Genomic DNA, 13,393 nt, shown 5'->3' with positions numbered 1-13,393 from the left:
ATTTGACTCTCATGTTTCCCCTTCAGCTTCCTTTGTACTAGAATCATAGAATCACAGAATCATAGAGTTGGAAGGGGCCATGCAGGCCATCTAGTCCAACCCCCTGCTCTACGCAGGATCAGCCCTAAGGATCCTAAAGCATCCAAGAAAAGTGTGTATCCAACCTTTGCTTGAAGACTGCCAGTGAGGGGGAGCTCACCACCTCCTTAGGCAGCCTATTCCACTGCTGAACTACTCTGACTGTAGAAATTTTTTCCCTGATATCTAGCCTATATCGTTGTACTTGAAGTTTAAACCCATTACTGCGTGTCCTTTCCTCTGCAGCCAACGGAAACAGCATCCTGCCCTCCTCCAAATGACAACCTTTCAAATACCTAAAGAGGGCTATCATGTCCCCTCTCAACCTCCTTTTCTCCAGGCTGAACATTCCCAAGTCCCTCAACCTATCTTCATAGGGCTTGGTCCCTTGGCCCCAGATCATCTTCGTCGCTCTCCGCTCATTTGTGTAAAGTGTCCTGTTTTTATTTCATATGTTACAGTTTTGGACTTTAAGGGTAACTTTCCATTGACCTGAATGCTGAACTTAATAGAATTTGGTCACTGTTCTCAACTGGTGTAATAACCACTACATCTCTCACCAGGTCTTGAGACTCACTCAGAACTAAGTTGCTGGCTGACTGTGACCAAATTTATATCCAGCTCCTTCTCCCTTGTAGTAGAATTGAAACACCTAATAATATGCAAAATAATATGCAAAATGCAACTGATAACCTGATACACAAGACTGAAAAACAGAATCATGGAGCCAAACAAGCCATCTAGTCTAACCCCCTCTCCAGTCACTGCTTAAATTCCACCAGTGAGAATATAGAACAATGAAAAATCTATCCCTGTCCACTATCTGGTTGGTGAAGACATGAGCAGAGTTTGCCTCTTGTCTGGACAGAGAGGCTGATTCTGTGAAGGTTCAAGTGGTGGCAAGTTACAGTAGATGAGCGATAGGGTTGGGAGTGTCCTGCATAGTGCAGGGGGTTGGACTAGATGACCCAGGAGGTCCCTTCCAACTCTATGATTCTAGGATTCTATGATCACAATCACCCCAAGGCCACCCAAAAAAGAGTAGCTTCCCTGTCCACACTTTTTCAGATTACTTCTTCAGAGAGCCAGTTTGGTGTAGTGGTTAGGAGTGTGGACTTCTAATCTGGCGAGCCGGGTTCGATTCTGCGCTCCCCCACATGCAACCAGCTGGGTGACCTTGGGCTCGCCACGGCACTGATAAAACTGTTCTGACCGAGCAGTGATATCAGGGCTCTCTCAGCTTCACCCACCTCACAGGGTGTCTCTTGTGGGGAGAGGAAAGGGAAGGTGATTGAAAGCCACTTTGAGCCTCCTTCAGATAGAGAAAACAGGCATCTAAGAACCAACTCTTTTTCTTCTTCAGTAATCTCAGGGCTCTCTCAGCCTCCCCTCCCTCACAGGCTGTCTGTTGTGGGGAGAGGAAAGAGAAGTTGATTGTAAGCTGGTTTGAGCCTCCTTCAGGTAGAGAAAAGCGGCATCTAAGAACCAACTCTTCTTCTTCTAGTTCCACAGGACAGGGACCACTACCATTTAGGTCCTCACCCTTGTTGACTCAAGGCAGACCGTTTGTCAACCAAAGACATTCAATAAATTCTGAGATGATGGGAACATCATGTGGTGTTAAAGGTACGAGGGTCTCAGGCCATAACAAATGATGATGCTAATGACAGTGATATAAAGACAGTAAGAAAAGACATTTCTGTTGCAGAACACTCCTCATTTACATTAACCAATATATCACCAACCTGTAGGGGGGGGGAATCCCTAGTTCCTCACCTGAATAAGGACAAACACTTCCAGGTGCCAGTTCCATCTCTGTATCTTGGCTCCTTGCTTGACTGTTTGGATCAATGCCTTGCTGGGAGCCAGGATCTCCCTGGCATTTGTTCTCTGTCTTCCCACCAGCAACAGTCCCTTGGCTGGGAACAGGATCTGTCACTGGCAGCCTCTCTGCCTCGCTGTTTCCAGCTGTGCCCTCATTCAGACTACAACCAGCCTCATCTTGATTCCTGCTGCACACAGCAGTGTCTGCGTGGGGCGAAAGATCCACCATACTGCCATTCACTGCCTTGCTGCTTGATGCAATGCCTTGTCCAGGCTCCTGAGCTACAGCATGCGGGGCCTCATTCTTGCCACTCGCAGCAGTGCCCTGCTGGATGCACGGACTGTCTGCACACTCGGCCATTGCCTTGCTGCTTTTCTCAGGGCACAGACCTGCCTTGTTTTTGGCCTTTGCCTTACTGTTCAAAGAGGTACCTTTCTTGGGGCAAGGACTCCCCAGACTTTTACGTTCAGCCTTGGTGGTATTAGCAGTGCCTTGCCGGAGACTTGAATCCATCTTCACACTTTGAGTCTTGGCCTTCCTGGCCACAGAATTAAGTTTATTGGAAGCTGAATCTCTTACACTTGTGCTTGCTTGTGTTGTTGATGCTTCCCTGGAATCTAAGACTGTTGTAATTACCTGTGTTGCAACCTGCTGGATCACAGAGATGAGGTCTGCAGAATTCGGTTCTTGGTTGAGTGTTCCATCTGCTGTCCTGTGAGCCTGAAGCTGCGCCATGGCCTGAAGGATACTTTTTTCTGTGAGGGAAGCCAATGCTGAGCGTTCAAGCTCTTCACATGACTGTCCTGGTACCAGCTTATCACGTGTCTGCTTTTGGTTTCCAGTCTCATTCGCAGACAGCTTCTGTTTTGGAGTTTCCTGCCTTGTCCGCTCCAAATCTTCATGCCCCTTTTCCCGGCAGCCGGAACTCCTGTGGGTCCGCTGCCTTTCATCAGACCTTTTTTGGGAACCAGGTTTCTTGGCATATCGATCCTCTGTAGGCATAACAAGGACGGAACAAACAAACAGGTGGTTAGCCTCACCCTGAGTTAAACTTTGAGAGTAAATTTGACTGTACTTTTGCCACCTCATCGCCCCTCTGGTGGACCTCTATGAGATGATCCACTGGATTCAGTCTGAGTCTTCCACCAGTGGTGCTCTAGCCATCTTCCCAACTTTTCCAGAGAGACCAGCACCCCCCTAACGCACGGGGTTTGGGCCCACCTTGACATGGAGAGAAGGTGCCAAGGAGACAACTTGCAGAGACCTTGCAAACCATCAACAGAGACTCAACCACTTGGGGGTTGGCTCGGTCTCTTGGGGCAGCCATTTTGTAGAGAGCCAGTGGTTAGGAGTGCAGACTTCTAATCTGGCGAGCTGGGTATGATTCCTCGCTCCTCCACTTGCAGCCAGCTAGGTGACCTTGGGCTCGCCACAGCACTGATAAAGCTGTTCTGACCGAGCAGGACTGTCAGGGCTCTCTCAGTCTCACCTCCCTTACAGGGGTTCGGTTGTGGGGAGAGGAATGGGAAGGCGACTGTAAGCCGCTTTGAGACTCCTTTGGGCAGAGAAAACCGGCATATAAGAACCAACTCCTGTTCGTCTTCAGTAATATCAGGGCTCTCTCAGCCTCACTTCCCTCAAAGGGTGTCTGTTGTGGGGAGAGGAAGGGAAGGCGATTAGAAGCCACTTTGAGACTCCAGGTGGAGAAAAGTGGCATATAAGAACCAACTCTTCTTCTTCAGTAATATCGGGCTCTTTCAACCTCACTTTCCTCGCAGGGAGTCTGTTGAGGGGAGAGGAAGGGAAGTCGCTTTGAAATTCCATCTGGTGGAGAAATGTGGCATATAAGAACCAACTCTTCTTCTTTTTCTTCTTCTAGCTATACTCACCACCCAGTATAACTATTCCAGGGTTACCCAGAAGTACAAAAAGGTTGGAAACCCTTGCTTTAGACATAAAGCTAACTGGACAGATGAGCTCCAGAATTTCAGCTAATTAGTGCTATTCATCTTCTTACCTGTAGATTTAGTTGAGCTTTCTGATCTTCTCTCCTTGCTGGAAGAACTTTGAGACCATCTACCAGAAGGCAATGATTGCTGTGGAGACCTTGAAGGTTGTCTTGAACTGTGACTTCTTGGTTGATTTGTCCTGTGATATCCAGAGCTCCTTGATCGTGACCGTCTACTGGAATGCGAAGATTGCCATGGAGATCTTGACCGAGTCCTTGACCGGTGTCTAGGACTCGGAAGACACCGTGGACTTCGACTTCTTGGTTGACTTGTCCTGTGACACCCAGAGCTCCTTGATCGTGACCGTCTACTTGAGTGTGAAGATCTCCATGGAGACCTTGACTGGTGTCTAGGACTTGGAAGGTGCCTTGGACTTGGACTTCTTAGTCGACTTGTCCTGTGATGCCCAGAGCTCCTTGATCGTGACCGTCTACTAGAATGCAAAGATTCCCGTGGAGAATTTGACCGAGTCCTTGACTGGTGTCTGGGACTTGGAAGGCACCTTGGACTTCGGCTTCGGGGTCGACTTGTCCTGTAACGTCCAGAGCTCCTTGATCGTGACCGAGACCAATGCCTGGCATGGCCGGAGCTTGAGCGTCTTGAACGTTTTGGGCTAGGACTGGCAGAACGCTGCCTTGATTCATTCCTCTCCTGTCTGTCATCTTCGTATCTGTGGAACGAGTAGATAACAAAGTATTCTCAAATATGTTCAGTATGAAAGAAATCACCTGATCAATTTGAAACGATGGAAAAAAGATTTTGTCCCTCAATGGAAAAAGCCTGGAAGTTAACATGCAAAATTAGAAAGAAAGGGTGACATATTACTTTGTTGCAGACCTGAACTGTCAATGGTTGAACAAGTAAGCTTGAGAACTTATTTTCACCATTTCAGCACTTAACTCACACACTTAAGTGAGATAACTGTGAACTGTTCAATGAATGCTCAGAAATAAATCTTGCAATATGAAGAATGAGCAGATCCTTGGCTTGCAACATTGCTATGGGAAAGTTAATTATAAGCTTGGAAGTGCTTGTATCAGAGACTAAAAGCAGAAATGAATTAAATGGCTCTGTTAGAGCAGGCTTTCTCAGCCAGGGTTTCATGACACCCTGGGGCTTCTTGATGGCCCTGGAAAGGTTTCCTGGACGGGTGGGAGTTAGATAATTTTATATATACATTTTAAAAATATTTATTGGGTGATGTAACCATATATGGTCACTGTGACCCCTGCCACCACCACCACCACCAGCCAATGATGGGCCTGGTGGGGTAGGAAGGGAAGGGGCACCAGGTGTGCATGCAGCTCTGCTTCCCAACCATATTCCGTGTGATCACGCCACTTCTAGGGTTTCTCAACAGTAAAAAAGTTGAGAAAGAATTGCTTTAATTATTCCACTCAAGACCAACATGGAAACCCTCTGACACTAAACTGCGTTCTTTTAGCATAGTAAAGCCTTTATTGGCATACAAAAACAATTTAGTCAACAGACTCAGTAACAGCTACAAGACAAATTGTATTGGGCATTAAAATATATTGCATTCAGCAACAGCTTCAATCACTTCTGGATTCTGACTGGACATGAGGAAAACTACTTGAAAGTCATCAGACTGACATTTCCCTTCACCAAACACTGACCTCAGAAGTTTAAAACCAATATAAGAGTTAAAAGGGCAACAGAAAAAGACACGAGCTAACGGTTCTCTCTCGCGCTGTCCACAGGGGCCTTGGAAGACAGGCAGCTGCAGCAGCACGGCGAGGTGCTTATTGCCAGGTCTTGCCAGCCCCACCCACATAAGGGGCGAGAATGCTTGTTACTAGATTTATTTACTACCTGAAGAAGACTCAAAGCTGCTCACAATTGCCCTCTGTGCCTCACCCTGTGAGGTAGGCAGGGCTAAGAGCGCTCTGAGAATCCTGTGACTGGCTCAAGGTCAGCCAGCTGCCTTCATGTGGAGGAGGAGTGAGGAATCAATCTCAGTACTCCAGATTAGAGGCCACTGGTCTTAACCCCAATACTAAACTGATGTTCAGTGGAGAATCCACACAGGACACTTGCTGTGGATTTAAGAGAGCAGCGGCCAGGCCTCCAAGAAGCAATGCACTGCAAGGCCTCAGGGGCCTTTCCCAGAAGCACATAATACATGCTCAGTATTTTCTTCACCAAGAAGAAGAAGGAGGAGGAGGAGGAGGAGGGAGGGAGGGAGGAGGGGAAGGAGGAGGAGAAGGGAGGAGGGAGGAGGGAGGAGAAGAAGAAGAAAGAAGAAAGAAAGAAGAAAGAAGAGGAGGAGGAGTTGGTCAAAGCGGCTTCTCAAAGAGGCTTCCAATCGCCTTCCCTTTCCTCTCCCCACAACAGACATCCTGTGAGGGAGGGGAGGCTGAGAGAGCCCTGAGATTCCTGCTCGGTCAGAACAGCTTTATCAACGCTGTGGTGAGCCCAAGGTCACCCAGCTGGCTGTAGGTGGAGGAGGAGCAGGGAATCAAACCTGGCTCACCAGATTAGAAGTCCACACTCTTAACCACTACACCAAGCTGGCTCTTTTCACCTTAATTGTTATTAAGGAAACAGAGTTTAAAAATTACCTTTTGGGTGAAGTGGGAATTTTAGGAGTCCAGTCTGGATACCTGTTTCAAGAATAGAAATGTCAGTAATGTAGCCAAATCTAATCAACCCAGCTAAATCAAATCAAACCTGCTCTCTCCCTAGAAACAAAAATGACTGAACTGAGCTTCAGTTTTGTGAAAACCAGACCCACTGGAGAAGGCGATCATGCTAGGAAAAGCTGAAGGCAGCAGGAAAAGAGGGAAACCCAACAGGAGGTGGACTGGCTCAGCAATAAAGGAAGCCACAGCTCTCAGGTTGCAAGACCTGAACATGGTTGTTAACAATAAGCTGTCTGGGTAGAAATTAGTTCATAGGGTTTAGAAACTGTTCCCAAGAGGATTCCCAGGCTACTGTGGTTCAAGCAGTGTTTGTTCTCCTGGAGCCTCTCCCACACACTCTTCTTTGCAGCCCACTATACTCTTTCCAAGCAAGCTGCACCTTTACCAAGTCAAGCGGCCTGGAGTTCCAGCAGCTTAGAGACCTTGCATCCATGAGGTATAGAGGAACATAGCCTCACAAAACCAACCCTCCGGGTTTTACATGCACCAAAGGGGATACGCAAAGAAGACCTGTCAGATTAGTGAAATCAAATTTTAAGGAAGAAAATCTTCAATTTCTGTACATCATCCTGACTTTGTAAGCCTCTAATGACTAAATCTCATCATCATAACTTTACAACTCCCCCTTTCAGCTGCATGTGTTTGGGACTTCCAACTAAGGCATGTTTTCTACCAGCTTATGGGGGACAAGATTATGCTGGCCAATCACATGAGTTCCAAGATACCTTCTAATAATTATTAGGTGTTATGTTTGGCTGTTTTCATGCCCTCAACAATTGACTCAGTTCATTTTTTGTTGTCCGGTTTACATTCTTTTGTGAGAATTCTCTTTTGGACAGGACTTGCCTTTGGACAGAAAACTTGCCTTTCGTGGTTTTACTGACCTGACTGCTATTTACAAATGTTGACATTCTCTTGGACTTTTTAAATACATTCTCGATTAGATCCTATTAGAGTGTTTTGAAATAACTTCCTGAATGGCATCTAGTAATTCCTTTACCTTCCCTTCAATTTCTCCATAAGATCATCGAGTCATTTTGAAGACTTTCCTCTTCAGAAACTGAATGCTGAATTTCCAAATCAATTTTCCACTTTGGGAAATACAATGAGTCTGAAGAGAAAGAACAGGTAGCAAATACTACTACTACCACAGCTATTCTATACACTGTCCATAAAGGTTTCAGCAACATTCACTTCTCCACCCAGAGGACGGGCATTCTTCATCTTTAAACACAAGACTCTTCCTCCTTCCTAAAGATCAGGGGTAAATTTCAGCGCTTTGGCAGATCCATGCCCTCTCCATTGCTCCAAGGTGTGTTCTCTTCCCAAACCTTCACATTTCAACACTATCCCTATCTAACCCCCAGTCTGCTTCTCCTAACCATTTCTCACTTGCATAACCCCCTTCCTCAGCGCTGACTCTCAGTAGGCCCACGTCTCTGGCCTACATCTGCAAGAACTGCTGAACGCAGAGAGTGTGACAGACTGCAGAACTCGTCTTTCACCTACGACCAACCATCCAGGTTGAGAAGGACAGCCTCAACCCTTTTCTCAGACACATTAGGAGACCCGCAGAAACTTGAACACAGGATATGTGGCCCTCTTCAGCTGAATCAAATGCAGGGTGTTACAGGATCACCTGCAAAAACTGTAGCAACCATATTGTCAGTCATTTCAGTGTACAATGGAAATGAAAGTCCTTACTGCCAGAGGAGCCAACGACAGTTCTCTTTGTGCTGCAGGGAATTCAGGTGCTGAGTCCAGTCCTACAAGAGACAGACAGACAGACAGACAGACAGCCGCAAATGCAAGAGGGTAAAAACCTGCGTGGGAAAAGAGGCATGATTCAAAGTGCTCTTTGCCCTTATCCTGTGGCTTCCAGTCGGAGGCCTATGTTGTACGGCCTCTTAAGAATTAGTTAATTAATTAATCAATCTATTTATATACTGCCCTCCTGGCAGGCCAGCTAAGGGATGCAACATCAAATAAAACAATAGTAGAATTAAAATAATACATTTTAAAACCATTTAAACCATCTACATCTAACAGCAACATTGATTAGATAGTATTTCTAGTGTTATCCCTTTGAATAGGCCTATTGCCAAGTTACGATGCAGACTTGGGGATGTTTTTTAAAGGGGGAGGGCCCATTAGATGCTATAGCATCACTGGCCCCAACAAAAAGCTTGGCGGAAGAGCTCCAGCTTACAACTTCAAGGTGTTTTATTTGTTGGTTATTTAATGTGGTAATTTGCATTCTGGTGTCTACCTGTCTGTGATGTAATTGGGATCCTTTGCTGAGAAATGGTGCACACAAACCCCATAAACAAATAACTGTAGCATGATGTCCAGAATATATCATGTACAAATTGTATGTTGGGGGGGGGGAGGTTAACTCACCTTATCTAGACAATCTTTATTACACAGAGAACACAAATGTGGAAATATTCTCGGAGTCACAGAATAGTAATCGCACATCTGTGGTGCGGTAGGCAATTTCTTCTCCTTCTGCTTATCTGTTTGTGAGAAATCTGGAAGCCAAGATGCTTTCACCGTGCCAAAAGGGGACTTAACGGGGTCTTCTGGCGCCTTCCGAAAAGTCTTCTGGCCACCCATTGTCTGATACAGACAATTAGGTGGATCAGCCCTGGGGGCGTGTTCGTATCTGCAATGCCTACTTAGAAACTCAACTTGCTCAGGAGTAAAAGGGGGCAGGCGCTGGTTCATAGCTTCCATAAGGTTGGATGGGAGGGCAGGAGGCATCACAGACGGAGGCACGGGAGGCACCACTGGGAGCATCATAGATGGGACTCCTGCCGATACCCCATGTTCTGCTAAAGGCGCCTTTTCTGCAGGAGCCACAAGGAGAGAAGCCTGAAGGTTTGGTGCACTTGCCTGAGAGCCTGCCTGTCGCATGAGTTCTTTAGTGGGGTTCTTTGGACTGCTAATGACACTGGAGGCCATCGCAGGCACAGACTCGGGCTGCTGGGTTGGACATCCTTCCATGCTCATGTCCTTCGCTATGGATGAGGCATTCCCTTCCTTGGGGCCTTCGTTGTATCCATACTTGCTTTTATGCCTGTAATCAATCACTGTTTTCTCTACCGTGGGATTAAGGCCATCAGCAGTTGAAATGGTTGCTTTTTCTGTGCTCTTCAAAGGTAAAGGAGGTCCCTTAGAAGCCAGTTTGCGCTTTTGGATAGCCAGAAACAATACGGGCATGTTTTCAGGTGTCAGCTGATCATCTGGGTAGTGACTAAGTTCCTCCAAGTCTTCAATGGATAATCCAAAGGTGGTCAAAAGGTTCAAATGAGAGGGCTTCAGGTCGGGGCTCGGAATGTTTGTTTTATGATCTGCAGCCTCTCCTGAAGGGGACGGTTTCTGACTGTTCCTTTCAACTAGAAATAGTTTATCCCAGCAGGAAGCCTGGCTCTCTTCCTTCTGCATTTGATCCATATTCTTCCTTTCCTGTCTTAGTTCCCTTCTGTGTGTGGTAACCTAAGGATCCACACCTGAAATCCAGCCCTAATTTCCGTTCCCATTCATCACTGGAGTAATCCCGAGGGAGGACCAGGAGAGAGTTATCCTTGAAGACTACCTTGGTTCTGGCTCTGCAACCATAAACAGCTCACAGGAGATTGGGTCTCCTTGGTCCTGAAGTTATGTTTCCTCTAGAGTTAAACAAGGAAGTGTCCAGGGACATCTTGTTCAACAAGGCATAAGACAACTACAGAATTCTGTAAACTGAAGGAATAAAAACTGGAAAGGGAGAGGTCCTGGCAGTCATGCTCTTGCAACGTCACTGTTCAGAGGATCCACACGCTATAGTTTTCTTTGCAAGAATATTGCATAGCTGAAAATTAAAACACAAATGTTAGACGACATTTTAATGAAACAGTGTGTAAGGAAAATCCAATCTATAAACTAGTTGTTTTGGGGAATAACTAAGAATTTAAGCCAAGGGCTTCATTTGTTTTGTCCATTTCTTGAAACCATGGTTCCTATATCAGCAAAATTAAGTGACACAAATATGGATTTTTAACCTAAACATAAAACCTTAAATTCTACTCAGTACTGACAATCATGACAACGAAGGTATGGAGCCGAAAAGCACTGTAACTTTATTGACTTCTACTGAAATACTGACAGCAATTTAATGAAGCTGCTAGGCAAAAAAAGCTACTCCTCTGTTGTTAATGCAGTCTGTTGAAGGCAGAAACCTGCTGGGGCAGATCTGTGGTCCATTGCGTTCACTACTCCAGGACCAAGCCGTCCTCTGGCGGGCTGACAACAGGGTACAATATTTCCCACACATACACACACAATATCCCCCCCCCACACACACACACACTGATATTCAGGGGTTGAATGCCTCTGAATGGGGAGGTCCCCTTTAGTTATTATGGTTAGTCGCTACCAACAGACATGTCCTCTGACAACAGCAACCCAGTAGACGTTATATACCTGGCCGTGCCCAAGGCTTTTCATAAGGTCGGAGCATAAATTTAATTAATTAATTAGTTAAATTAATTTAAAGTGCCTGCCGGGACTCAGGCCCACACGGCCGCCCCCCCTGGTCGGAAAAGCCTCCAAGGGGGGGGGGGGAGATCGGACCAGAAAGGCGACTTCGCAGCCAAGCCCCGGGGGGGGGAAGGGGGGGGGCGAAACGGAGACGGATGAGGAGGGATTCCCGGCCGGGACCGAGGAGAGCCTCCATGGCCAGGGGCAGTCAGCGGAGAGCGGCCTTTCTGCGCTGCCGCTGGCGGGACCTCCGGAGGGCGTCGAGCTGGAGGTCTTCCCGCCGCCCCCCGCCTCACAACCCCCCCCCCCCGCAGGGCAAGCCTCCCCCCCCCCGCGCCCCCGTTCCCGCGCCGGTTACCTCAGGCCGCCGCTCAGAACCAGCCGAGAGCGCAACGGCTCTGCGCACGCGCCAGGAGGGCGGGCCGACCTCGGCGGCGCACGCGCAGGCGGAGCGGGGAAGCCGTAGGGGAAGAGGAGCCGCGAGTGGGCTTCGCGCGACACTTCCGGCGACTGGGGGGTGGGGCCAGGCAGGGCGCCCCCAGACCCACCAGGCTGACCCGGAGGGAGGGGAGGAGGGCGGAGGGAGCCTGGAATTAGGCTCCTGTTGTTGTTATTATTATTATAGTCCTGAATGCGGGAGGGGGTCCCCGGGGGGATTCAGTGGGCGCTGCTGCTGCTGCCGCCGCCGCCGCCTGGTTTTATAGGCGGGGAAGCAAAGGAGGGGCGACGGACCACATGAGGCTGCCCGCTGGGCTGGGCGCAGAGTGGCTTTTCAAAGGCCGGGGCCACTGGCCACCGCGGGGACCGCCCCCTATTTCACTCAAGCGGCATATCAAGTGAATGCATGGAGAGCGCTCACATCAATGGCAGCGACACTTGGGAGTAGAAGACCTTATGGAGAATGGGTTTACGCTTTATTTTATTGCCAACTTTCAATGCCAACATTTATAACGTCAATTATATTGTATAAAACTTTGTACAAAACATGAAATTAAAGCATAGAAGTTGGAGGGAAATATTTCTGGACAATGCAAGAATATATTATTCTTAATTTGTAGTTTGGACAAATATATTAGTACTGATATAATTTTTGTTAGTGAAATGTAGTAGAGATTTATGCCTTTATGGAATATACTGGAAAATATATGGAATATATTAATCGATAGTGAAATACCATAAAAATATCCAGCTTTACCCAGTTTTATTCAGAATTTGTTTATTGTTTATGAGCCTCTGTATTGACTTACATCTGGTCAGCAAGAAATATTTACTGCCATTTATGTCCAAAAACATTAACACATTTTAAGATTAATCCTTTTAAAATAGATTAACTCAAAACTATTTACACCCATGTCTATAGTAATTTCCTTTCCTTTAACATGGGAAAAGCACCCTTAATATTGCATTTTTGAAAACTAAGTTTTAAGTGTGTGTGTGTGTGTGTGTGTGTGTGTGTATGCTTCATGTTAATTGGGAGGAAGCTAGATCCCAGCCAAAGCTAATAGTGTATAGATTTGTTTTGTTCTTACTATGTTTTACTGTAATTTGTAACTTCTTGTGAACTGTCCTGAATTGGTATCCCTGAAGAGGGAATTGTGTGTGTGTGTATAAATATAGAACAAATAGATAAATGAAATATTAAACATGTTTTTAAGTTCTAGGTAATACATAACTTTTATACTATGTAGTGTGTCTAACAAGTATAAGTAATAACTAACGGCTGATGGAGTATTTTTAAAGATTTTTTTTAAATTAATGTTTTATGTAATATCTTGGATTTAAAACTGGTAGTTATATGATTTGTGGTAAGACAGAACGTATCTTAAGGCACGTTTACATCAGAAACAAAATAATTACTATTGATAATAAGAATGGATATTAGAAAATGTAATAAGTAATATTGCAATGCAAGATTCATCTATAATCTATTATTTGTTTTACCTATCATTTATACTTCCCCCCCCCCAAAAAAATTAAATTTATTAAGAACACACACACCACAGGTATTTTGCTTTGTCTACAGAGTAAGGTTTATTTAAATTATGTCAGGGCCGTTACACAAAGCTATCATAAGCCATCACACAATTCTTACCCTATAATGAGGCTGGTATATACACAACACAAAAGTCTGCAAGTTGACGGAACTAAACTAAACATGGATCTGATGGGGGCCCTAAAGACTGTGTGGCTCACATCTTGATCATCACCTTGAACTCTCTTGTGCAGAGTCCCCGTCACTTTCCTTTTTCTCCTCCTCTTCGGCCTTCTTGTTCATGAACTTCTGCAGAAAAGACACA

At 46.1% G+C, this 13,393-nt stretch overlaps 2 protein-coding genes across 11 annotated transcripts in view; both read right to left on the bottom strand.

The window, feature by feature from the left end:
- LOC143819563 (uncharacterized) overlaps positions 1-11,577 on the bottom strand; it is a 29,877-nt gene extending 18,300 nt beyond the window's left edge. For 7 of the 8 annotated variants that reach the window (XM_077301331.1, XM_077301337.1, XM_077301333.1 and 4 more), the window contains exons 1-6: positions 11,455-11,577; positions 8,976-10,428; positions 8,280-8,341; positions 6,495-6,536; positions 3,921-4,582; positions 1,855-2,895 (exon numbers count right to left, since the gene is read on the bottom strand). In XM_077301331.1, coding sequence (XP_077157446.1) covers positions 1,855-2,895; positions 3,921-4,582; positions 6,495-6,536; positions 8,280-8,341; positions 8,976-10,031 — 2,863 coding nt within the window. In that variant the 5' untranslated portion in view covers positions 10,032-10,428; positions 11,455-11,577. Of the gene's footprint in view, positions 1-1,854; positions 2,896-3,920; positions 4,583-6,494; positions 6,537-8,279; positions 8,342-8,975; positions 10,429-11,039; positions 11,125-11,454 lie in introns of those variants that run through there. The other variant, XM_077301332.1, reaches the window with a different exon arrangement.
- A 1,525-nt stretch (positions 11,578-13,102) lies between these two features.
- Positions 13,103-13,393, bottom strand: part of LOC143819562 (uncharacterized) — a 55,071-nt gene continuing 54,780 nt past the window's right edge. For all 3 annotated transcript variants that reach the window (XM_077301327.1, XM_077301328.1, XM_077301329.1), the window contains one exon: positions 13,103-13,377. In XM_077301327.1, coding sequence (XP_077157442.1) covers positions 13,300-13,377 — 78 coding nt within the window. In that variant the 3' untranslated portion in view covers positions 13,103-13,299. The remainder of the gene's footprint in view (positions 13,378-13,393) is intronic.

The sequence above is a fragment of the Paroedura picta genome, chromosome 10 (assembly GCF_049243985.1).
Source record: "Paroedura picta isolate Pp20150507F chromosome 10, Ppicta_v3.0, whole genome shotgun sequence".
In the NCBI taxonomy this organism is placed as follows: Eukaryota; Metazoa; Chordata; class Lepidosauria; order Squamata; family Gekkonidae; genus Paroedura; species Paroedura picta.
The sequence above is the reverse complement of the archived record's forward strand: the minus strand, read 5'-3'. Positions and strand labels throughout refer to the sequence as shown.